The 24,420-nt window shown below is 31.9% G+C and overlaps 2 protein-coding genes across 4 annotated transcripts in view; one reads left to right on the plus strand and one right to left on the minus strand.

Moving 5' to 3' along the window:
- The window catches only part of Treh (Trehalase), a 39,888-nt gene extending 26,580 nt beyond the window's left edge, over positions 1–13,308 (minus strand). The window contains exons 1-2 of one of the 3 annotated variants that reach the window (XM_036375530.2): positions 13,178–13,308; positions 7,973–8,117 (exon numbers count right to left, since the gene is read on the minus strand). In XM_036375530.2, coding sequence (XP_036231423.2) covers positions 7,973–8,117; positions 13,178–13,184 — 152 coding nt within the window. In that variant the 5' untranslated portion in view covers positions 13,185–13,308. Of the gene's footprint in view, positions 1–7,972; positions 8,118–8,241; positions 8,476–13,177 lie in introns of those variants that run through there. The other 2 variants (XM_036375525.2, XM_014236609.3) reach the window with 2 other exon arrangements.
- A 1,841-nt stretch (positions 13,309–15,149) lies between these two features.
- Positions 15,150–23,709, plus strand: LOC106618730 (C3 and PZP-like alpha-2-macroglobulin domain-containing protein 8). Its single transcript, XM_014236590.3, has 3 exons — positions 15,150–15,308; positions 22,416–22,817; positions 22,906–23,709. Exons 1-3 carry the CDS (start codon positions 15,302–15,304, stop codon positions 23,382–23,384), a joined length of 888 nt encoding a protein of 295 aa, XP_014092065.1. The 5' UTR covers positions 15,150–15,301; the 3' UTR covers positions 23,385–23,709.
- The last annotated feature ends 711 nt before the right edge of the window (positions 23,710–24,420 follow it).

The raw sequence follows: 24,420 nt of genomic DNA on the forward strand, positions 1-24,420 counted from the left end.
ATTTTTCCTACTGGTCACTTTATGTAATCCATTAATTACTGCAATATTATTTGTCTCTTTGCCATTCATCGGTGTGTGCAACTGCTTTATGATTCTCATATGAGAAATGGTGTGAATAGTTGTTGTATTTCTGAATATGCTAAGCTCACATGTAGCATACATATGACCCTTTATATAAGTGGTTTTATAAACGTTTGCATAAATTTTTGTCTCGTGCAGAGTCGATGTTGGCGCTCATAAATAATCGTGTTCTGCAAATGCGTTAATAATATTTTTACTTTTTTAATTGATAAAATAATAATAAAAACACAAGTGTTTTTTTTTTAATAATACAACAATAAAAGATAAACACAGCGAGAATGGTCACATAACCTTGAGTTGAAGCTGCGCTTAGTGAAGCCAATGAAAGGAATTTAATGAATTATTAAATACATGGCATTATATGAGTACTTATAAATATACACATGTATATACTTATATATGTATGTATATAATTTTACTTTTCGTTGGTAGATTATACTAAAAGCGTAAACATAAAATTTTGGTAGGCGCCAAATATTCCAGGAAATTTATGCGGAACTTCGAAATTGTGGTTTTGAGATTTTTTTTTCAATATTTTTTTATATTTAACTTTGACGATCACCTGTTGTAAGGAAAAACATTTTTTGTACTTTTGTCGCCTAATTTTATATTTTAATCACGTATTCGCAAAAAATTCCTTTTTATATGTAGTATATATGGTACTTATATAATATAAAATACTTAAGGAGCACAGCTGGTGTTAAATTAAAAAAAAATCGATATTTTTCATATTTCGGTAGATTATATCTTTCAATATAACACATATAATTATAAATTGATATCTCAAGTAGTTTTTGAGTTATGTCTTTTAAAGTGTAGTCGCTCAGTTCAATCAGTTTATTTTTAAAAACATTTTTCTCAAAGCTGTAATTTTCAAACCTAATTGAGTGATTACTCGGAGTCAATTGATCTGCTACTAAAAAAAAGTTCTGCATATTTTATATGTTTTTGATCTGATCATAAATCACAAAGCAAAAACGATCAAAAAAATTTCCGTGGAATTCAACTATATTTTAAAACGCCGTTATTTTATTTGTTCCTTTTTTTCTAAAGTTTCTACCGTGGATTGTAGTGAAGATATTTACCCTTCCAGCAGAAAATTTATTTTAGATTTAATCGACGGAGATGGAGCTGGAATCACTGCCGTAGTATAGAATTTTCATTTAGCGCCGTCGGAGATCGCTTGTAACTCGAAAATAATATAAAAATTTTTCTACAAAACTTTTAATGGGTGTTCTTAAAATGTGTATGAATATGCTCTTAAAATTTTCAAATGATATAGTGTATTTTTATAAGTCGGAGGCCCTATAAAATATATGTATAAATAAATGATCAGAATGATGAGTTGAGTTGATTTAGTTATGCTCGTTTATATGTCTGTATAAACTCTCTCAGTTTTTGAGATACCGACCTGAAATTTTGCACATTATAACTTCGATGAAAGCGAAGTAACGTTTTTCCTTAAAAATCGCCTAATTAAAATATTTTCTTCCTACCCTAATGTATCTAATAATCTATTGTAAAAATGTATTTGCGCAGATGTACTAACATTTCTATAATTACAATTAATTCTTTAGTTAAAACTAGACTTTCAGCACTGTTCAGCATACATACATACATATCTACATACTACATACCTACATGCGCATAACTATTCATTTAAACACTTTTTTGAACTTGCAAAAGCGCTAATATTAACTAATTTACATAAATAATTCATACAGCTAAATACCTACATAAGTGCATTCATACAAACACACATTCTATTCTACATATGGTATACATATTCATTATTCAAACTACGTACAAACGAGTATAATAGAAAGGGGGCTCGTTTCAAATGAACTTGCGGTTTGCTAGCTATGAACTGTGTGTCAGTGGAGGCGCTTTTTTATACTAACGTCGACGAGTTCAGTGCAGAGGAAATAATGTAGAATCGCTGGCAAGACATACATATGTACATATGCATGAAATATAAGTTACTGTATTGCTGTCAGGTGTTATATGACACACACTGCGGTTTTATATGCATTTTTTATCAGCTAGTGATATTACAAATAATTATTTATGTCTAAATATATATATTTGCTTGTAATATGGTGTTTTGTTATTTGTAGTTGTTCGTGCTAAGTAAAATAAGGTAATTAATTTCGCAATATATACAACAATTAAGAGCAGGTTTGTTTTATATAAATTGTATACACATATTCCAGCGGAAACAAGCTTAGGCTGATTGCATAGTGCAGCAACTGTCTGTCTGTCCGTCTGTCCGTCTGTATATACGCGAACTAATCTCTCAGTTTTTGAGATATCGCTTTTTTTCGGAACCGCCGATATCGGACCACTATAAGATATAGCTGCCACAATCTGATCAATCAAATCAAGTCCCTGTATGGAAAACTCTTGTTTATTTGACAAGATATCTTCTTGAAATTCGAGGGTATTATATTTTTGGTGCAATGAAAGATAACGGTTTTTTTGTATATTTATATTATACAATATTTTTGTTCGCAAGACTGCCTTAGTTTGTTGTGCGCTCAGCTTAAAATAATATGAAAGTTCGAGACAGATCCTTTAAGCAAGTTAATAACTTGAACAAAGTAATAAAAATGTTGGCATTTTATTTCAACAAATTTGCATATGCTTAATTTTTTAAATTAATTTATAAAAATATTTTACTATTATTATTCTATAATAACGAAATATACGTAATATGAATCGTTATATTTTGATTGATTTAGAAAAGAACTAATTTTATTTAATAAAAATTATTAAATTGCTGATAGTAGCAAATTCTCATTTATTATATTTAAAAAAATAATCATTATATTTTTATTACTTTAAAAAATAATCATTGCATTTTTATTACTTAAAAAAAAATCATTACATTTTGATTGATTTAGAAAATAAATAATTTTTTTAAATTAAAATTACTAAATTCTTCAATAGTTATAGTTTTTTATTATTATTTTATAGAGTTTTTATTTTATGGAATTTTTTCTATTTAATAGAAAATCAAAGATATATTGTTTGAGTTAGAAACTATACAACTATTTTTAATATTTTCTTAATAAAAAATAGTTAAATTCCTATCACTTTTAACCAAATTTTTATTTATTTTATATTAAAGAAAATCATTATGGTTTTATAATAATTAAAATTTTTTTTTTAAATTTTGCATTGTTTTATTATTCATTTAACAATTCATAAAAAACAACAGCGCAAAGTTGCAAGCGCTGGTACAGCGAAGGTTTAAATAAAAATCGTTGCATATTTTTAGGCTTATGCAGAAATTATAAGCACCCATACAAACAACACTAGAAAGCTGCAAAGTACATACATTCATATGAATACACGCACTCCTCTATGCAAACACATACCCACATACATAAATTGCGAGAAAATTGCGTGTAAATATGTATCCATACGTTTGTAGTAGTCTCAATGCATTCAGTAACAAGTTGCATTTACTTGGCCCCACCTCTGTTGGTATTAAACCGCCCCGTGCAATGTTTGTCGCCAAACCCTTCCCTTATGCTTTTTTTTACTTTTGTTTGGTCCGCGTTCTAGTGGTCCGTTAAGTTTTAGAGTTCTCTTCTCCGCTGCTGCTCTCGGGCTCTTTGGGTTTTCATGATTTTGGCGGCTATTTCGCACACCGCATCCCACTTAGCTTTCGATTCCACCATTTGGTCTACTAAGTTTTCGGGGGTTGGGTCTATACCGAATGCACTCTTGAGTAATCGTCTCTCTTGCTCGCATTGCGGACAATGGAACAACGTATGCTCTACATTCACATTTGTCTCGCCACCGCATTTATCGCATATATCATCACTTTCGTGTTGAAAGCGTTTCAAATATGCTTTGAAACAGCCATGCCCGGTCGAGTTTGAGTTAAATAAAAGTCTACCTCGCCGTGTGGTCTTTTTAGCCATGGGTCAATGTTGGGAATCAGTCGAAACGTCCAACGTCCTTTTTGACAGACTTCCCATCGTCTTTGCCAACTCTCCACCGTCTCCGCTCGGACATTTCCTTTTACGGTTCTGGGTGGTAAGTCCGTTACAGGCTTTTTGGTCTCTTTGGCTAAGAGATCTAGTCGGTGTAAGCCCGCAATTACAAGAGCAGCATCTTCAGACACTGTACGGAAAGGCATTCTCTGAGTGCGCAAATGGCATAAATGGAAAAAAGGCCACGTCGGTAAGATTTTGTTTCGAGTGCTTTTCCCCAAACCTCGGCGCCATATAGATAGACTTACTTCAGAACTCCAGCCAGGAGTCTTCTCCTGCTTTGCTTCGGTCCACATTGCATGCATGTGTACGTGTTTGTATGTATATGTGCATTCGTATGTATTTTGGACTATTGCCTGTTATCTCTTCACTTGTGCGACTTCAATGACAACATTCAGTTGCTGTGTTCGATGCAAAAATTTATCTATCTATATGTGTGTATATATGTATATGTAATATGTATGTACATAAATATTTATTTATAACCACCATTGTCTGGTCTGTATAAAGTGGCGATAATTGGTAAGAATGCTTCAAAGTGCTTTATAAAAACAGTTATGTGGACAAATAGAACGCCATAAAAGTTGTTATTTATAATCACTTATAGGTTTATATCCTTTACAGAAGTAGATAAGTCGCTTGACGGCAAGTGGGTTTGTCTATAAATGTTTGATTTAAAAATGTGTACACAAATGTATGTATAAACGTATACACAATATAACAGCATATAATACCTTAAACAGCCTTTGAACTTCAATCTCATAAAATAATTCGAAGTAGCAAATAATATCTATACAAATGTATATACTAACTGGTTTAGTTGTATGTTATGTTAAAATTCCTAAAGCTTATTAAAAATTTATCTTATCTGAAATAATATTCATAAATAAATCAAATATAATATTCATTTATTCATTATAAACCGCATGCAAAATTATTTAGAAAGCCAAACGCAATTTATTTATCTTTTTCCCATGAATTCTTAAAGAATACATAAAATTATAACCACGAAAATGATATATTATAACCACGTGATTTATGATGATTTAAATCAGTCTCCATAATGACTTCTATACAATACAGGGTGTTAGTCTCCAATTAGATTGCATTCTTAAGATCAAACTTGATCAGCATTAAATATTTTTTCCCAGATTGGAAACTTGATCTCTATATAGCAATTAGTGTCCGTTTGGCAGCTGTTTGTTTACGACGCAACAGTTTTAACAGTTTATCTGCTGACTTTTACCAATCGACAACAAATTGAACAACGAGCAAACCGAAGGTTTCAAATCTTTTTTCGCCGTAATTCTCTATATGTCGACAGTGTACTTGTATGCTTAAACCATTACAGAAAGCGCTCACATTCCAACTATATTAATGTCAGTAAGACAATAAAGAGTGCAATCTCCAATTAGAATGCAATCGCAAACAAACTTGAAGACTGTTGACTTTAAGATCAAATAGAACTTTCATAGAACGCTCTAGATCGGCTAATATATTTCTTAACTTAATGCGATTTTCTTCAACTAAATAGTTTTTGCCGCCTACCTAGATTACATATACAATAATAAGTGCATTGAGTACTCGTACTTGCAATAATATGTGTGCACGTGTATTGAATTACCGGCTAGGTAAATTCAACTATTTGAGTTTTTATTTGATTTTTTATGAACAATTTTAATATAGGATTATATTTACTTTAGACACTCTAGAGACTTTTCCGACAATTTCTAAGTACTTGCTTATATGTATATGTACATTTTGACCTTCCAAGGTGATCTTTGCGCTGGTGTGCGTGTACTTGTGCATATCCACATCACTCACATCGACGAACGTCAACATTAAAGCAAAACAAAACGTCAAACGTCGTAAATATTAATGCGTCATCGGTAGTAAAGATTTTAAACAAGCCTCATTCAAACACATTTTTCATACATACGTACTCATCTACATAATACTTGCGCCGATATATATATAAATATGATTGTCTAACATAATGCTTCAAATCAATTGTGAAATGCACATTTGTTATCGAGCAGTTTTTAGCGTCGTTGTCCGCTGAAATAAAACAAACAAGAGTACAAACTGTACACGCCATACATTTTGGAGGTGTGTTAACGAATGTGGACCTTGTATTCGTAGTTGTTGCTTGATTCATACAAACCAATATCAGTAAAGGCATTCCCATGTATAATAAAAGGCTAAATAGGCGAAAAGGCGAAAGAACCCGTTTATATCGCTCGTGAGAGCGTGTGAGATATCACACAACAGCTGTTGTAGTGATTGTTGTTATATTTGTGAACGTGAGTGCTTTCTCGCTAAAATATATGTATGTGTGTATGGAAGTACATACGGTGGCTTTAAAGAAAAATCGGGAAAAATTTACTTATCTATATGCTTTAAAACATATATTTGTTAAGTAATATTTTTTGGCCATTAGTATAACGCGTGGTTATTATTGTTTTTCTAGTAGCGGCTTTTGCATATGATTATGGATTAGGTCTATTGGCAATTATATTTATCAAAGAATTTTCATGAGCTGAGTAGTGGTCATGTCCGTCTGTCATTCCGTCCGTTGTATAAACGCGAATTAGTTTCTTAAGTTTTTCAAATTTCGATCTGAAATTTTGCACACGTTCTTTTCTCCCTAAGAAGCTGATAATTTGTCGGAATCACTAATATCGGACCACTATAGCATATATTACATAGCTGCCATACAAACTGAGCGATTGAACTCAAGTCCTCTTACGACTTTTTTTATTTGACGACGTATCTTCACAAATGGTACGATCTAGCTTATTGCAGCAATGCAAACTGACGAATCAAAATCAAATTATTTTTTTGTGAAGGGCATTATAGCTTTGGTACAGCCGAAGTTAACGTTTTTTCTTATTATATTTATAAATGGTTCTTAAGTTAAGTTCTCTAAATAGAGAGGTCTATAGACCTTTTTTCAAAATTAAATTTGTAGTAAAATCGTATGTTCTCAGTAAGCAATAACACTTCATTGTTCGTTAAGTGTAACTACCTTGGAACACAACTGTAACTCTGTATGTATTCAGTTAAGTAAAAAAAATTTCACATTAAATTTGAATTTAAACTTTGAAAAAAATACATACATAATATATAATATTAATATTATAAACTCTTATAAATAAATATACATGAACTCAATGGTCGTTTATATAAAAGTATCATGAAGAAAAGCTAAGCTTTAGCTAAAATGTTTTGATAAATATGTTTTGAATTAATACTAAATTTCTTCACTCAAAATTACCATATTGCTTAAAAATTATTGATTTTGACTACATCCATGAAGAAAAATTATCATTAATTTCATTAAAACTAGAATAATGATTGACAAATTATTACTACTAAAAATACCAGCTATGCTACATATTAATTAATTAATTTTTTCTTTAGATTTTCTTTCGGTCGTTTTTTAATTGCAGCCACTGTACATAGATACGTATATATGCACGTATCTGTTTGTAATATGCTCATATCAGCACGTACATATATTTCGCTTTTCATGTTTTATTTATTCTTTACTCTTTCCAAATACCATTTTGAGGTTAATATGAACTTGCAATTTGCGATTTTCTGCAAAAAGCAGACGTCAGGTATATAAATATTAAATTATAAAAATACAAACAATAAAATACGAAGCTGTTGCTAACTTAGTGCTACGAGTTGCTATTTACTTTGTGTGACTTTGAGGTAAACAAGAGCTAAGTTCATACACACAACAATATAATTATGCAATTATTACAAATTTTAGCACAATATCACAATTCGTTACGCTGTTCACTTATTAAAAAAAAACATACATAACTGTGTGTATGTGAGATTTTAAATTTTTATGGAATATTTTTAACAACACTTACCCTTCGTTCTTCATGTTCAATTGATTCAGGTGGTTACGTTTGCGTTTGTAGTTAAAGTAACTCCGTTCACTTCTATAAAATAACGGCAATATACTTAAGGCTAGCGCCGAGTTTTTGCTTAACAATTTCACACCAATTGTTTCAACTGCAAAATCAAGTAAAAAAGAATAAGACGAAAATCACTAAACTGTCATTATTTTATATTTATATATATGTCAATATATTAAAATTGTATGAATTTCAAAGCTTAACACTCGCGTTTTCAATACCTGCTTTGTGGTAAAATGAAACACACCCGGTTATTGCCTTTTTTTCTATTTATATAGGCAAATAACGCTAGCAGTAGTGTGACGTCTGCAAGGAGTTTTGCGTAAGCAGTTCTGCTTTTATTTTATTTCAAAATGTTTTCTTTTTTCCTTTTTCCAACTTTAAGACGCGCTGTTTTAACGCTTATTTGTTCAACAACTGTTTGGCCACTGGTTAAGATCCGTTGCGATCGCTACGATGTAACTGCAGCAAACATATATTTATACATACGCTTTTAGCGAGACTTTATCAACTCTTTGACGTTTACTTCTACACATTCAAGTGAATCCATGTGAACATATTGCCATTAACTTTTATGATATCCATTCTCAGCGAATGATTGAGGTCTCCTCCGCACGCAGCGAGAGAGCAATTGCGCACAGGTTTGTTAAACAACACATACACACACATACATGCATATAGCGATTGCTGGTGGATGTATAGGTGAGCAAATTTCCGTATCGAATGTATTGTGTTTTTATCATTGTTGCGGACAGTGAGAAATCACGCACCGTTCTGCTTTTCATGTAAACACATACATATTATGTATATATAAAGACTACCTGTAAGAAAGTGAAGTCGCGTGCTGGTGATTTGACTAAATGTGACATATAATGGCACAATAGTTCTTTTCTTACAGCAAATTAAAGTTTAAGCAGATTAATCACTATTCTCTGAATAGGCAACCCTGTATAACCTGGATAGCGATCGCTGCAGATCGTTACTCAGTGAATATGACTATTCTAACGATTTTCTAACGTGTTTATAGGTTATTATAGTATAACAGAATTTTATGTTTAAAAATGATTGGTTGGTCTAATAATGTTTAAAAAATATCCTCTGTACAATGTATTCTCTCTCTAACAAAGGGTATTAATGACGAAACTATGAAAAAATATTTTCGCAAGAAATGACCAATCAGTATACCAAATCAAGGACTAATGAATTATATAACAACTGATTTGAATACAGCAAAATACGCTACCAATATCAGTGGTGAAGTAGAAAACAATTGTATGGGATGTTATAATCTCAGAAAGACTACTCAAATATGGTTTTTTATAAATATTAAAGAAAAAACACTGTCATAACCATAGAATAACGAGTTTACAAGCAGAAAATATGCAAAAGGGACACAATAAAAATTTATATAAGGGATATTGCTCGAAAGAATCAAAGTTACAATCAAACGAAGAAGTTGCTTAACAAAGACCAATTTTTTTTAATATTTGAAAAAAATCTAGTTTTCTAGAAGATAGGAAGTCATCCAGTAATTGGACAACATACTCTGTAATAGCTGAAACTTTAACGCACATAGATTTACTTAGAACACCTTTAAAGTAGTATGAACAGGTGGTGACGAACTTCTAACTAAAGGAGCACAGCTCGAAAAATATAATTATATATTATACATGGTAAATTTTACGGGAACTCATACGTGGTTTTACGACTGCACGAAAAGAACAGCATTACTAATGAAAGTTGAAGGTGTATTAAGTTTAAACAAAGACTGATATGCTCCTATATTTCGTTCAAAAGCAATCTCCATCCCATACTTTCAGTGTTTCTATAATACGATATCATTTGCCTTGAAATTATTTGGGGCTTTACATCTTTACGCAGGTGTCGAGTCGACGTTTATGAAGAAATTTCTAACATTTAGATTAATTTTTGGGAGGAATGTAAATATTGGTAGAAATCGACGAATATGGCAATTTGTAAATTATATATTTATGCAGCTGCGTACAAAAATTATTGTAATATTTTATCAAAAATTGTTTGATTAAATTTTCTTAGTGGGATCCATGCGATTGAGCATTTAAAAAGAGAGTCTCTCAAATACAAAGCAAGTCATAGATATTAATGAGTGCGATTAGCGCAAATGTGCAAATATAAGCGCAAATCACACATATATCTAGCTAGTGCACATACCCTCCAGATGTGTCGAATTAGTAAGTTCGCAAAGAGCGTCTAATATTTTCTATTTAAACTTCTTGGCACATTTATGTCGCAAATAACAGTCACCTCATAAACACATAAACAGTATTAACAATGGTAAAAAATACAAGAACAAAAACAAACAAAATGTGTTATTGAAAAAAAGGCGAAAGGTAAAAATATTATCTTAATCTGCGAAAATTAGTGTGTTTGTATTGAAACTTACAGGAAATGCCTAAATAATAAAAATTTTCATAAAAAAATATTTCATTTATTCTAGCATAAAATCACATATATTCACATACTTATGTCTGTATAAACCTGTGTACATGGCTATGTACTTTAATTTAATAAAAATCATTTAAATTGATGCAAATTACCTACACCGAGATCACTGTCGTACGCTGGTTGACTCTGGTGTCGTTTTTAATAGGAGCGCGTAAATATTTAGCGGAAATTGTAATTTACTCATAATACTTGACTGCCGGCAACTGGTTGACCGGATTTGACTGCTTGACTACTGTACATGTGTGAAGACGTTTGCGTGTGCCTCCAAAAAAACATAGAACATACATATAGTTATTCTATATGTGCATATACAGCAGGCAGCTTCTTTCATTACCATGTGTGTATGTATGTATTGTATTTAGATATACAGATATCTCACTTAGTCAATTAAGAAGTCAATGTATTCGCAAATGCCATTGATTTAATCCGTGTTAGTCGAGCCAACAGATTAAATACTGATTCAAAGAGCACGCAAGCTACAAGCAGAATAACAAATGTGCACATATACATACATACATATGTATATATATGAAGGGAATGGAATGAGTGTGAGCGATAATTTTGAAAAGGAATTATATACAATTTTGACCTTTAGAGAACCGGTATCCAAGCGAATACGTTGACTTTACACGTAGAGAGCAAACAAAATATACATACATACATATGTACATTCATACAAACATATGTATATGCATAGGTAATACGATGCACATGTTTGAAAGCATGCAGGCACATATACATATTTATATAGTTAAACGTTTGTGTATAGCTGGAAGAATTGTTTTTAATTCCATATTATTTGAAAGTATATTTGTGTTTGTATGTATATGCGTCATGTGATATCTAAAAATAAGCAACTTCCTATTTGCGCCAAGTTGATGTTGCCATAAATCAATAACAAAGCAGCGCCCATCGCACTTCTTTACTGTTACTTGACGCACTTATGTCTCCGAAGCTTCTTAATAACTCGGTGTGTTACCCATATTTTGAGAGATCGGCACATAACAACGCGGGAGCATTTATTTATTATTCGTTAAAAGGAGAAAAACATATATGGAAAAAATTCTAGTTGAGTGTATTAATTTTCCAATTCTAAAAAACAGCTAAGTCAACATTGTTTTTAATTTTATTTATATATATATAATATAGGTAAATATTTTAATTTATTTTTTCTTTAAATGCACGTACTTGTACGTGCATACAAAAATACATACATGCATTTATAGAAGTGTACACACACAGATCATATTATTATATACACAAATATCCAAGATGGGGGCTCGTCCCTCACATACACTTATACTCAAATGTCTTACACGCATTCACAGCAAAAACAAATACAAATTGAAATTGAAAAATGGACAGTTTGTGTAGCTTTAATGCTGGTAAACAAAAAGTTTGCACTGCACAAAATATTTGGCTAATATTACATATGATTAATAAAAAAATATAATAATATTATGAAAACTGCAAGATATATATTTTTATATCCTAAAATAAATTTAATTATTTTAAAATTTTCGAAATTATTTAAAACTTATTAAATATTTTTTAAAATTTTAAATTTATATAAGCATATTTTTTCATTAATATTTAAATTTACTTTTATTTAAAAAAAAAAATTATAAAAAATGTTGACTTAATACGAAAACTGCTCATCTGATCAAATATGACTCGGACTGGTCCATCTAAACAGCGCGCCCAAAATTAATCGTAAAAAAAATATTTCATAGTTTGGTAGATTTTGAGTTTGGCAGCTATATGTTTTCCACGCAAAAGGTTTGTCTGGCGATTTTTACCATGATGATTATAACGAGTTTGCCTAAAATTTTGTGTTTCCTATAGAAACACGGCTACGGAAACGTTGAAAATGTTGCAGAAGTATTCTCGGGCATCCGCCTTTATTGATGACGGTAACATCGAAAAAGTTATAGACACAATCCTTGAAAAGACCTGAAACTTTTGCACAAACGATGTCGAGTAGAGGTCGTGGGTTTATAAATATGACGCCAAAACTGTCGAACAATCTAGCAAACGCCGCTCCAAAAATGGCACTGTAGGCCATCCCAGTTGAGGCTTCTAACAAGTGTATGGAAAATTCAATTAAACGTTGGAGTGCTTGTATTGGCCCAGGAGCTTATGTTGAAGGCGATAATAAGGATTTGTAATTGTATATATGAAAATGTAGTTTTTTGTCAGTCCGAGTCAAGATTGATTGTTGTATACAATATTTATGTCTAGTAAAAGGGCACTGTTGCACACACTTTTCATTTTTTTTGCCTTGCTCATAAAGACAACATTGTTGAAAGTACACGCCCCTCAATTCACATCGTCAATAGAAAATATTTTTGCTGTGAATGTATTGGAAACAGTATAGTTGTATCCACACTTATACAAGCATTTTTACAAATTTTTATAAACGCAAGTTTTTGTAACACCCTGTGTTACTCTGTGCAAAAAAGCTTGCCGAAAAAGCTATCACACGCTTTCAAATGGCGGGTGGCTTAATTTGTCTACTAGTTGCAAGCACACGAATGCCGCGCCTGCAGCCGACTATGCCACTTATTCTATCTATAATGAATTGCACATACTTTATTAAATTAATTAAACTACCGGAAAACGTAACACTTAACTAATTAGCGAGTGTGCAAATGATGTGAGTGCAATACTTACAGCACATCTGCTGTGGACTGCGAGAAAGAGGTAATTAGTTAGTGCAGTGGCATTCCTCGTTTCCGTTTTTGCAATAGCGACGGCATATCTAGGCTCATATCAAAATTGTTGCACATTTAATGTTGCACTTGCACTAAATTGCAGTCATTACAATTTTGGCGTTAAATCTTGATGGTTGTCAAAGTATTTAAATATATTTCACTAAACTTTGTTTATATTTACAAATTTCAGTCTTAATAAGTTAATTGTACGGATTCACTATCGGCCAAATTGTTGAGCAGTCGCAATTGCAGCAGGTGACCAACTGAACAAGTGTGGCAAACTCAGTGCGTCAGTGTGCATTTTAGCGAATAATGAAAGCTTTTGTTTTTTACTGAAATGAATTTGGTAACACTATGAAATGACAGATAAATGTTTTGTTTATGTATGCGCGCGCATTCGCAAATGGGAAGCCATTGTTTATGTTTACATACAAAGTAAATAACAGTGCCTATTGGCAAGGGCAAAAACAATGCAATTTAGTAAACCACCAAAGGGTTGGGAGGACAAAAAAAATTTGGATGACCAGTTAGTTTTTAGCTTTTGGAGGAATTAATTATATTGTATTTAATTTAATATTAAATATATTTGTTTATTTTGTTTATTATGTGGATAGTATTGATATAGTATTGTAAATATTTTAATGAAAAAATGTAATCAGAATAACAGTAATGACGCAACAACGACAATGCAAGCGCCATTTTTCACATTTTTATCTGAACTTCCTGTGACGTCACCGTCTTCCGGCCACTTTCTGCAAAGAAGTTAGGTCTTGATATATGTATGTATGTACATAGTAAGTATATAAAAACGCTTCTTTCCACTGTAAGCCGTTATATAAAGAAAGGTTTTCATATTAAGGTTATTCTCCATTGATGCTGACCAGTTGTACTGTACGTCATTATTGGTAAAGCATAAAATGACTCAGCATCATTAAATTTAACATTTTTATGGCAGTATGTGTATTTTAAAAATAGTCATTTTGTCACTAATAATACATACATACATATGTATGTACTTATGCCAACATCTTGTTTCCCTCAAATCATAACTCCACACAACATCAAAATCAACTGTACTTGGAACGAACAGAGTTACCAGATGTACAAAATAGTTTTTATGGCTTTGCTGCAATAAAAGCAAAAACAAAATTAATAAACGTCATAAAATCAGAAGAGGACAAAATAATTACAGCTCACGGAAAGCTATAGCAAATAAACTCAGCGATGACATCAGTTGCACTTTTCACAGTGGGTCGGGCAACTACTACCTTCGTACGCATTACTTACGAAGCATACATATGTACGCAAACAAGACTAGCAGCACCAACACCGGCAACGGAAGCACAACACCAACAGCAACAACATTGCTACATTCAAACACCGGCTTCTAGCCGCACATACACACATATATTTATTTACACTTAAGAAGAGCAACAATGCCACCAATAGGGCTGCCATATTTCAGATTTAGTTGTGAATTAAAGCTTTCTTTGGAAGTGGGACCTACATAATATAATATACACATTTTTTTAAATATTATTTTCAAGGCAGTGTAAATAGATAGGGCTGTATATTTTCACATAAAAGTCCTTGAGCAAAATTAAAGCTGCCTCCAGCCAAGAACATCGTTTAAAATTTTGAATTGTAATAAACAATAGATAATTGACTATATTTCTATATAATTTTTAAACATTTTAATTTTCTCCCTTGGCAATCATGTCACCAGCATTGACACCAATGCTTGCCGCATCGCTAACGACCTCAAAATCGGCAAACATTTATTTACTCTGATTGCAAAAACAACGCATAGCATCTTGTTATGGCCACTTAACGTATTAGTCACTCTTTATATACATTATATGCAAATACGAGTCTAACGAATGAAAAATTCTTACGAGTAAAAAGTAAATCCGACGATCGTATATTGCCAACTAAAAGCTCCCAAGCAATTGTTAGCTTCAGTTACAGCTTGAATCTCGTCGAGTGCGCAAGTGAATTAGTAGAGATAAAGTAAACTACCAAATATACGATTTTAGCATCTTATTTATATTATTAGTGCAACAACAAAAGTGCAAATATAAAAATGCCTGGTAAGTGTTGAATTCTTGCAATTTTTTGGGATAGAGGTGTAAGACGATATAAGAATTAGAGCATGTATTGTAGAAAGAAAGTTACTAGAAAGCAAAATAATTATATAGCGGACACAGAGAAATTGAACTAGTGTCACACGTTGCGGATTCACCTGACATACATTCATATATACTCGTTTTTGTATTTCAGCTATTGTTGACTCAATTGCAATAATTCACGAGTTCGGTGTACAATATACATACATACATATATAATTGAAATTAAATTTACTTCATGGGTTTTTATTGCGTAGGTGGCCTTTACACCTTAACAGATGTTTGGTTGTGTTTCGGTTCCAATTTCTGACCATTTGTGTCGAGCTGAAGCTTGTTATAGTTAACCTACAAATGATAGGGGTCTAAAAGTGTGAAGATCTGTAGAGGCAATTGGTCTTGTCAAAACCCTATTTAAACAAACGTTTTCTATAAATCACTGTTTTATAGACCACTTTTTTTTTTAGCCACACCTCGAGATGCGAAATACTAAACTAGTTAATTTACTTGTTGTATTTGCAAATTACATATTGATTTATTTGTTTTGTGTAAATTTTAGAAAATTATGTCATACTTCATTAGATGAAGCATATACATATGTATATGCGTCTGTGTGAAGAAATTAAGGTAAACCTTAGGAGACAATTATTATACTAGAAGTATTCTATAAGATAATGTTTGTATTTAAATACCAATATGTATATAAGTATGTATATAAATATATATATACATATGTATAAGTAAAAAAGCATATTTCTTGACACATATAAATATCTTGTTACTTGGTTTACTTGTGCCGGTCAATAAGAAGCAAACTAGAAAAAAAAAATGGAAAAAAAACCAAAAAAAAAACCAAACGAACAAGAAAAAATAGCTGAAAACAGCTGCCGCCTAGCTTTCAATAAAATTGCTACATGTTGTTCGCGGTCACTTTCATCATTGAAATTCAGAAGATATGCATTTATCTATTATATACTTAAATATAATATTCAATAACAAAATCCAAGTAATAACTGTACATACGAGTATATGTACAATAGGTATAGCAGTATGATTATATGTATATAAACCTTAGAATATACATACATATGTATTAGCCGTACACTTTTGAATTGGCTCCAAAAATAACAACGCATATTACAGTACAGACATACAAACATATACATATATATATGTATACATATGTGCACATATCACATTTTCTCGCCTTTTTGATACTTTTACTTTGCATTCTTGCTGATTTTTATTAGCATAACATTTTTTCAAACAAGTTATTCTTTAAAATATTAATACAAAAAAGCGCATATTTTATTAAAGAATTTTTAATTAGACACATTTTAGCTAGAAATTTGTATCGTTTGCGTGTGTTTGATAAAAATTAATGCTTTCAGTTCAAATTTGTAAGAAAAGAGTTAATTTTTTTACGAACTACAGTTGGTCAAACTTTTGTAAACGAAAATTATTATTGTTTTTTTATGTACTGCAGCTTCAAATTCATTGGCAACGCAATTTTAATAAGTAAATAACAACAAGGGGTTTTGAGTTTTAATATATTATATATTATATACATACATATTGTATATTAAGTTTCTCACGATGTTTGGAAACCGTATGAAGTAAACATCGGAGACCCTATAAAATATACATAAAAATGATGAGCTTGACGAGCTGAGTCGATTTAGCCATGTCCGTCTGTCTGTCTGTATATACGCGAACTAGTCCTTCAGTTTTTAAGATAGATCTGAAATTTTGCACACATTATTTTTTCCCCAAGATGCAACATATAGCTGCCATACAAACTGAACGATCGGAATCAAGTGCTTGCAAGGAAACCTCTTTCATTTGACGAGATATTTTCACGAAATTTGGCAAAGGTTATTGTATAAGGCAACAATGTAATCCGAAGAAATTGTTTAGATGGAATCACTATAGCATATAGCTCCATATTAACTGAACGATCGGAGTAAAGTGCTAGCATGGAAAACTTTTTCATTTGACGAGAAAACTTTATGAAATTTTGCATGAGTTATTTTTTAAGGCAACAATATAATCTCCAAAGAAATTGTTCATATCAGATAACTATAGCATTTAGCTGCCATACAAGTATAAACTGAAGAATGGGAATAAAGTTCTTGCAAGGAATTTGTGTATTTGTGCAAGATATTATAGCTTCATGGCAACCGAAGTTAACGTTTTATCTTGATTTTTGTTTTTAATTGTTTTATTTCATAGCGCAGTATTATAAACGTTCAGCTTTCAAGCGCGAAAATTTAAATATATATATATATATATATGTATATATATTATTTTATAAAAAAAAATTCAATTAAATTAAAAAAAAGTTATTTGTAACAAATTGTGATTAAAAATGCAGGTATTAAAAAGGAGTAATAAAATTTAATTTTTGAAATAAAAGCAAATATCACACAATACTAATATTAAAAAATTATTAAAATATATTCATGCGTAATTATTTATGAATTTATAAAATTTACACACATCAATTTAATATTTTGTATACTCGTATATACATATAATTTCAAGCCTATATTCTTAAGTATGCAGAGACTAAAAGTACTAAAATAAAAATAATGTAATACATTGTTTAATCTTAAATTGGAATATATGTAACATATATATATACATACATCTGTTTATGAATATGTATTACTCATCCCTTATCTGTCGATGTTGTACATAAGCTGTCTAGCCGACTTTCTTTAAAAATAATTCAAGAAATGTTTTTCATTTCATTTGTGTTGAATAAAGTTCATCATTTCATCAGTTGGATGGCGTGAGGGAGCGAGGTTAATTGACAGCAAATATTTGATTAGCGTATTAGTGTTAGTCTTTAAAAGTCTCGGAGGTACATGAACCTTATATCTAGATATAAAATATATGTATATGGCTGTGTGTGGCTGTTTCTCTACTAACGAGCTGCTTTCCTTTGAATTATCGAAATAATAAGCTTCTAGAATCAATTAATTTAAATTCAATTATTAAAAACTTGCTATGTAATAATTAGCAACCCTATGGAGATTTTAGCGCTGCCTTTGACAATAACACAACTTTTTTGTTGCCCTGGATATTTTAGCAAATTTCGATGGTTTCAAATGACCAGATTACTAATTTAATCATGCAAGTATTGAATGTGTTCTTGTTTTTTTGATGTTTGCATTTCTTATATTTTGATCAATTATCGGTTTACTAGTAATAAAATTTAATTTCCCAGCCATAATTAGGGTTCTGCTTCCTTTTTTCGCGCATAGAAACATCACGTGATCCCCACTCTCAGGCTCTATACCGAAAATATTCGATTGTTTACATATCTAAACCTACCAAATTTGCAGAAATCGGTGCAATCTATCAATAGAAGTAAAAGGTGGAATGAAACATCTACGCCAAAGTTATTTTATCAAAATGAACTTTAGGGATGATAAAGCAATTTATCAAAGCGTTCGATGTTTTTTTTATTAGTATTGTAGAAAATTTCTAAAGCTTAGTATGAAAAAGTTGAAAGGTGAACTCTTTATTAGTCCTCAAATACGACAATTCATGAAAGATACAGATTTTACCAAAGTTATGACTGTTCCGGAAAGTGTAGCATAGAGTGCATTTAGTGCTGCTAGTCGACATTTTTCTTGATAACCACAAAGCGCAAAATTATGAAGACATTGTTCAAAAATGCTGACAAATTTTAAGATTATAAGAGCAAATATGAGGTTCAAGTAATACTATAACCGCAATCAACAAATTACTTGTAGATAAAAATAAGTTGTAGATAGATATAAGAGAATAAGAGCGATGGAAGAAGGGTGTCAACATATTTGTAATGTAAAATGAAAGTAAAGATTTAAAATTAAACGAGAGCAAAACTTACAAAACATTTGATAGTTTCATGAATTGTGAGCACAAATGTATCCAAAATCGATCTAATACCTAGCGCAATAGAACCAATGTGACCAAGCAGTGTAATCTATACAGCATTTCGTAACAATATCTTGCCAAATACAAAATTTTTTCATATAAGAACTAGAGTTAGAGCGATCAGTTTGTATAGCAGCTATATGCTATAGTGGTCCGATATGAGTGGACAAATGCGCAGCTTCTTGAGCTTTCAAAAACTGAGGAAGTAGTTCGCCTATATACAAGTATATATACATAGATGGACAGACGAGCATGCCTGATCATTTATATATGCCTAGAATTTAAAGCTTTAAAAAGTTTTATTATTTTTGTTTCATTTAATTAAAATTCTTTAAATAACATCAATTACTTTCAATGAATATGCAAACATACTCGTCTACATAGCTGCAACATTAAATTAATAATTATAAAACTACTAATATAACAAAAAAATAATAATAATAACTGGTTTGACAATCTACGCATTGCAATGTATATATTTGATTGTTTACGAAAAAACAAATTCTCAGCTTTTGGCGGACTTTCAAGCATACAACATACATACTAAACTTAGAGAGCCACATACATACAAATTAGCATATTGTTTTGCTTATAGCATATATTTATTTTTAATTAAACATGTCATTATTTACAAGATTGTGTGTATGTAAATAGATATGTACCTGAAACCACTCATCATAAATTAAAAATAAAAGCGCCTGATTGAGCTTCCAATGATAACGTCATTCGAAAACATTAAAACAGTCATCATAAGTTCAGAGTCATTAGTACATACTTATATGTACATGTATTTGTATATACAAACATATAGTGAATACCTAAGCAAGGCATGTATTAGGTATATAGCGCGAAATAATAATGACCTCACTATATTCAACTAGCACTAAAAAATATTGTAGACTCTAAGTTTATGGGTTAATTTGAGCAAAGTATAGTAGGTGACCGGTGCCCATAGCGGCGATTGCTGTTTGTTTTTTGTCAAACTCAACACAATATTGTTTGCAAAACCAAAAAAACAAAAACAATAGAAAAAAAACTCAACGCTTGGATTAAAGCAAAATAACAAAAATTAAAAACAAAATGTAAAAAATTTACGTGTTCCAAATAGAGTGGAAAGAAATGTGGCGTCGACAGTTTGGAAGAATACTCGCATTAATTAGCACCCAAACGGATTTTTATTTTGCTTTCTTTTTTTTTTTTTGTTTATCATACATTCGTTATGTGGTCAATTAGCACACAGCCCGTGTATAGAAAACATACACACACACCAACGCGGGTATAATGAAGTTCATGCTTACAAGCTTAAAAAAAACGAAAACTCAAAAAAACTCACGCTATCACAATAAAATATTGTGCGACTAAATAGTCTCGCATTGAAAAAAATATAGATAAAATAAATAAATAAATAAAAATCAAAAGAACACAATTATCAACTAGAAGATTCTAGCCAGAAGTTTTTTGTTCAAGCTTTACTTTGAAATGATGTCATACATATGTATGTATATGTGCACATATTTGTACTTAGTACTTTTTAACCCTCTTCCCTTTGATATTTTACGAATTTATTCAACAATTTCTGTAAAAAATATAATAAATAATGTGTTGGGTTATATTTTCGTCGTTTCATGTGATTTTCACATTCGTCAATATGCAAGTAAAAATTATACATATGTACATACATAAGAAAAGTATAACATCAAACTACAATGCAATAAGAAACACATAACTTTTTTTTTGGTATTAATTGGGGAACATCGTGAATCTAGATACCGTGATCGAGCAGTCACTTAGGTTAGTTTAGAACTCCTAAGCTAGTTAAGAGTAATTTAATGGACCTGATGGATTTCGCAACCGCACATGTGCTGGTTGCCGACCAAGGCTTGCTAAGCTCGCGAGAAATCCATAAATCTAATGCCAGACCGCAAGAGGGTAGGAAAACACTGACTCATTCCCAGTCTGATAGGATTTTGATAAGCTTGCTTTGCGAGCTTAACGGCTTTCCAGCGATTTCGCTGTGACTTGGCGCAGTCGCTTAAATATCGCAAAAATTTCAGTATTCCTCGTCTGCACAGATTTCAGATAATTAAAAATCGTATCCAAATTTAGTTAATTACCTAATTGTACCACTTAAACGCCTTGATAATTGACTCAATTAAGGGATAAAACGGCAATTCGGAGCTTAATTAAATATCTATGGTTCGTAACCCATCAGCAGCATTTCGAGATAAAATTTGAAACTGAAACTTTGTGCAAGGACTAAACTTTTGTTTCATAAGAATGTTATGCAGATTGCTGAACTGTCTCGAAATATTTTTTTTTCATATTTATAAGCTCTTTATTGTTTTTTTTTTTATAAAATTAGCAGTAAAAGTGGAAATTAGCCATGAGCTGAAATTAACCGTATAGTCAATTAGTAATCATATCATTCTTTCCACATACCATCTGATCAGATTAAACCAAAGCTTCCAAAAAAAAACTACATTTTTACGTATTTCAATACAAACCTTTATTACTGGAATCAAAATAGGCTCTTGAACCAATACAAGCCTACCAATACTTCATCCAATTTTCCATACACATGTTCACACAAGCTTCGGCTGGGGCGGCTTTCAGTGCCTTCAGCGAACTTTGTTTTTTTTTGTCAGTTTCGGCTCATTTATTGGAGCGCCATTCGTTAGATTGTTGGACAGTTTCGACGTCAAAAATGACAAAAATAACACGATGTCACAGAGTATTTAGCAACAAAATGTCTACAGGCTTCACCAGTGCAGTAAATTTAATAAGCGAAGACATGTCAGCGCCATATACAAATGCTTAACTCGAGCTTTTAAGCGAGAGTCGTTACATTGTCGCTTCAAAAGCCGAACAAGTTGATTGATCTACAATCAGGAGTTATTAACTGACAGAATAGAATACAATTATGAGATTAGTGACTTGTTTTTTTTTAATTATCAAACAGAGTAAGAAAATAATACACAAAATAAGGCAGAATAGACCCTAGGTCGCGGTGCAAACCTCATCTAATTTCTATTCTAAGGAAATAGTACAATAATAAAAGCCAGATAATAATATATAACAATTTGAGCCAAATCCTATGCTAAGGCATTAATTAATCGCCCTTCTTTCGTTTATGTAAACTTCTTACAGAAATCACCACTCCCGACAAATTGGAATACCAATTCCATCCCGTCTCCGGCGGTGTTTTCACATTCAAAGTGCGTGCCGCACACGATGCCCATTTGGCGTTGACCTCAGCACCCGTGGAAGCAGATCCCATGTATGAGATCTTCATTGGCGGCTGGGAGAATACCAAATCGGTAATCAGGAAAGATCGCCAAAAGCCCGATGTTGTAGAAGTGCATACACCCGGTATTTTGGAAGCTGGTGAATTCCGTGGTTTCTGGATACGTTGGTACGATAACGTCATCACTGTCGGCCGTGAGGGTGAGGCAGCAGCTTTCCTGTCGTACGATGCACAAAACTTATTCCCGGTTAACTTTGTGGGCGTGTGTACCGGTTGGGGTGCCAGCGGCTCTTGGATCATCGATGGTAATTTAAATACATTTAATATCTCTTGCATTACATTGCAGTAATGTATATTTTTGCTTATTGCTTTTATTTTCTGCGAACACTACAGAAGCTCAACCAGCTAGCGCTCCAGTTTTGGGCTTTGCTCCACCATGCGGCAGCGGCCCAGGTTGTTGGGTACCGGCCTCCGGTGGCACCGTACCACCCTCTGCTGTTGAGGGTGGCTTTGATGGCGCCGAACAATTGTACATAGCACGTGCCCGACACGAGAGCGATCTCATTCCCGGCAAATTGCATCCATCACATGGTGTCTGCTATGTGGCATGGGGTGGCGGCGAACACGGCCATGCTGACTACGAGGTACTCTGCTCGAGCGCTGGCCAATGGTTGCCCGTACAGGACGGCAACATTCCTCCTAACGCTTTCCCTGCCGGCGAAACCGCCGAAGGTGAACCACTGTTCATTGGTCGCGCCACACACGACGGCACAATCACGGTGGGCAAAATACAGCCATCTCACGGAAGCTGCTACATTCCATATGGCGGCGAGGAGCTTGCCTACAAGGAGTTCGAGGTCTTTGTTGTCTAAATGTATAACATATAATATATCGTTGTACGCGATAACCTGTTGAGCACTAAATATTAAAGTTAAAAGCAAAATGTTTGTATCTATGTACAGTAGTGGCGCACAAAATGCACTCAATTAAGCGGATAATGTTGATTATGTAATGCGTAAGCATGCTTATGATATTGTTGATTGATCGAATTGTATTAGAAAAATGTTGAAACTAAAAAAAACTCAAATGCTATTATAAGGCACGTGCCTTATTATGAACTTAATGATCAATTATTATATTATATTCCAATGTTCTCAGACTGTTAAATCGAATAAATCAAGTTAAGATCAAAAGTAATGACCTATATATTTCATTTGCATTAAAAATTATATTTAATTTTTTTGTAAAATCAGTTGCATAAAGATTTTTGTGGAACACCGTTATATTTTTATATTTGTATTTATATAAATGTATTAAATGAAGGAAATTTATTCGCTGCAAATATTTAATATATAAATAAATTGTTGGAAAATACGACAAAAAAAAAATAAAATAACGTTTTATTTATCAACTTTGTATGCTTACATATGGTACATATAATGGTATATATAATACAAGGGTGGGTCAAAAAAATTTTAAATTTCGGTATTTGGTACTCTGAAAAACAGGAATTTTATAACTCAATGAAAAAAAAATTATTTTATATTTCAAAATTCACAGGTTTGTAGGAAATTTACTGCTCTCGAAATATGTTTGCAAGTTGTTGGAAGCGAGTTTGAATTTTTCTATCTGATAATAAGATAGATACAAATATCCTCTCATACTTGGAGAGACTATCTTAAGAAGCACCAGCGAAAAAAAATATTCGATTGTATTTTACCCGCCCTAAAGTACATAGATATGTACATATATAAAGGTAGCACGGGTAAGATAATTAGAAGAATTAAAATTTCGAAAAATGCTTGCTTATTAAATTATAAAAAAGTTTTTCATACAAGGACTTGATTTTGATTGATCAGTTTTTATGGCAGCTATGTACTGTACATACGTGTAGTGGGACTATTTCGC

This window comes from Bactrocera oleae, chromosome 4 (assembly GCF_042242935.1).
Source record: "Bactrocera oleae isolate idBacOlea1 chromosome 4, idBacOlea1, whole genome shotgun sequence".
Taxonomy (NCBI): domain Eukaryota; kingdom Metazoa; phylum Arthropoda; class Insecta; order Diptera; family Tephritidae; genus Bactrocera; species Bactrocera oleae.

Excerpts from the sequence above, each read along its gene's own strand:
- LOC106618730 (XM_014236590.3), top strand. Across the intron at positions 22,818-22,905 it reads CGGCTCTTGGATCATCGATG|AAGCTCAACCAGCTAGCGCT; the intron begins GTAATTTAAATA and ends CGAACACTACAG.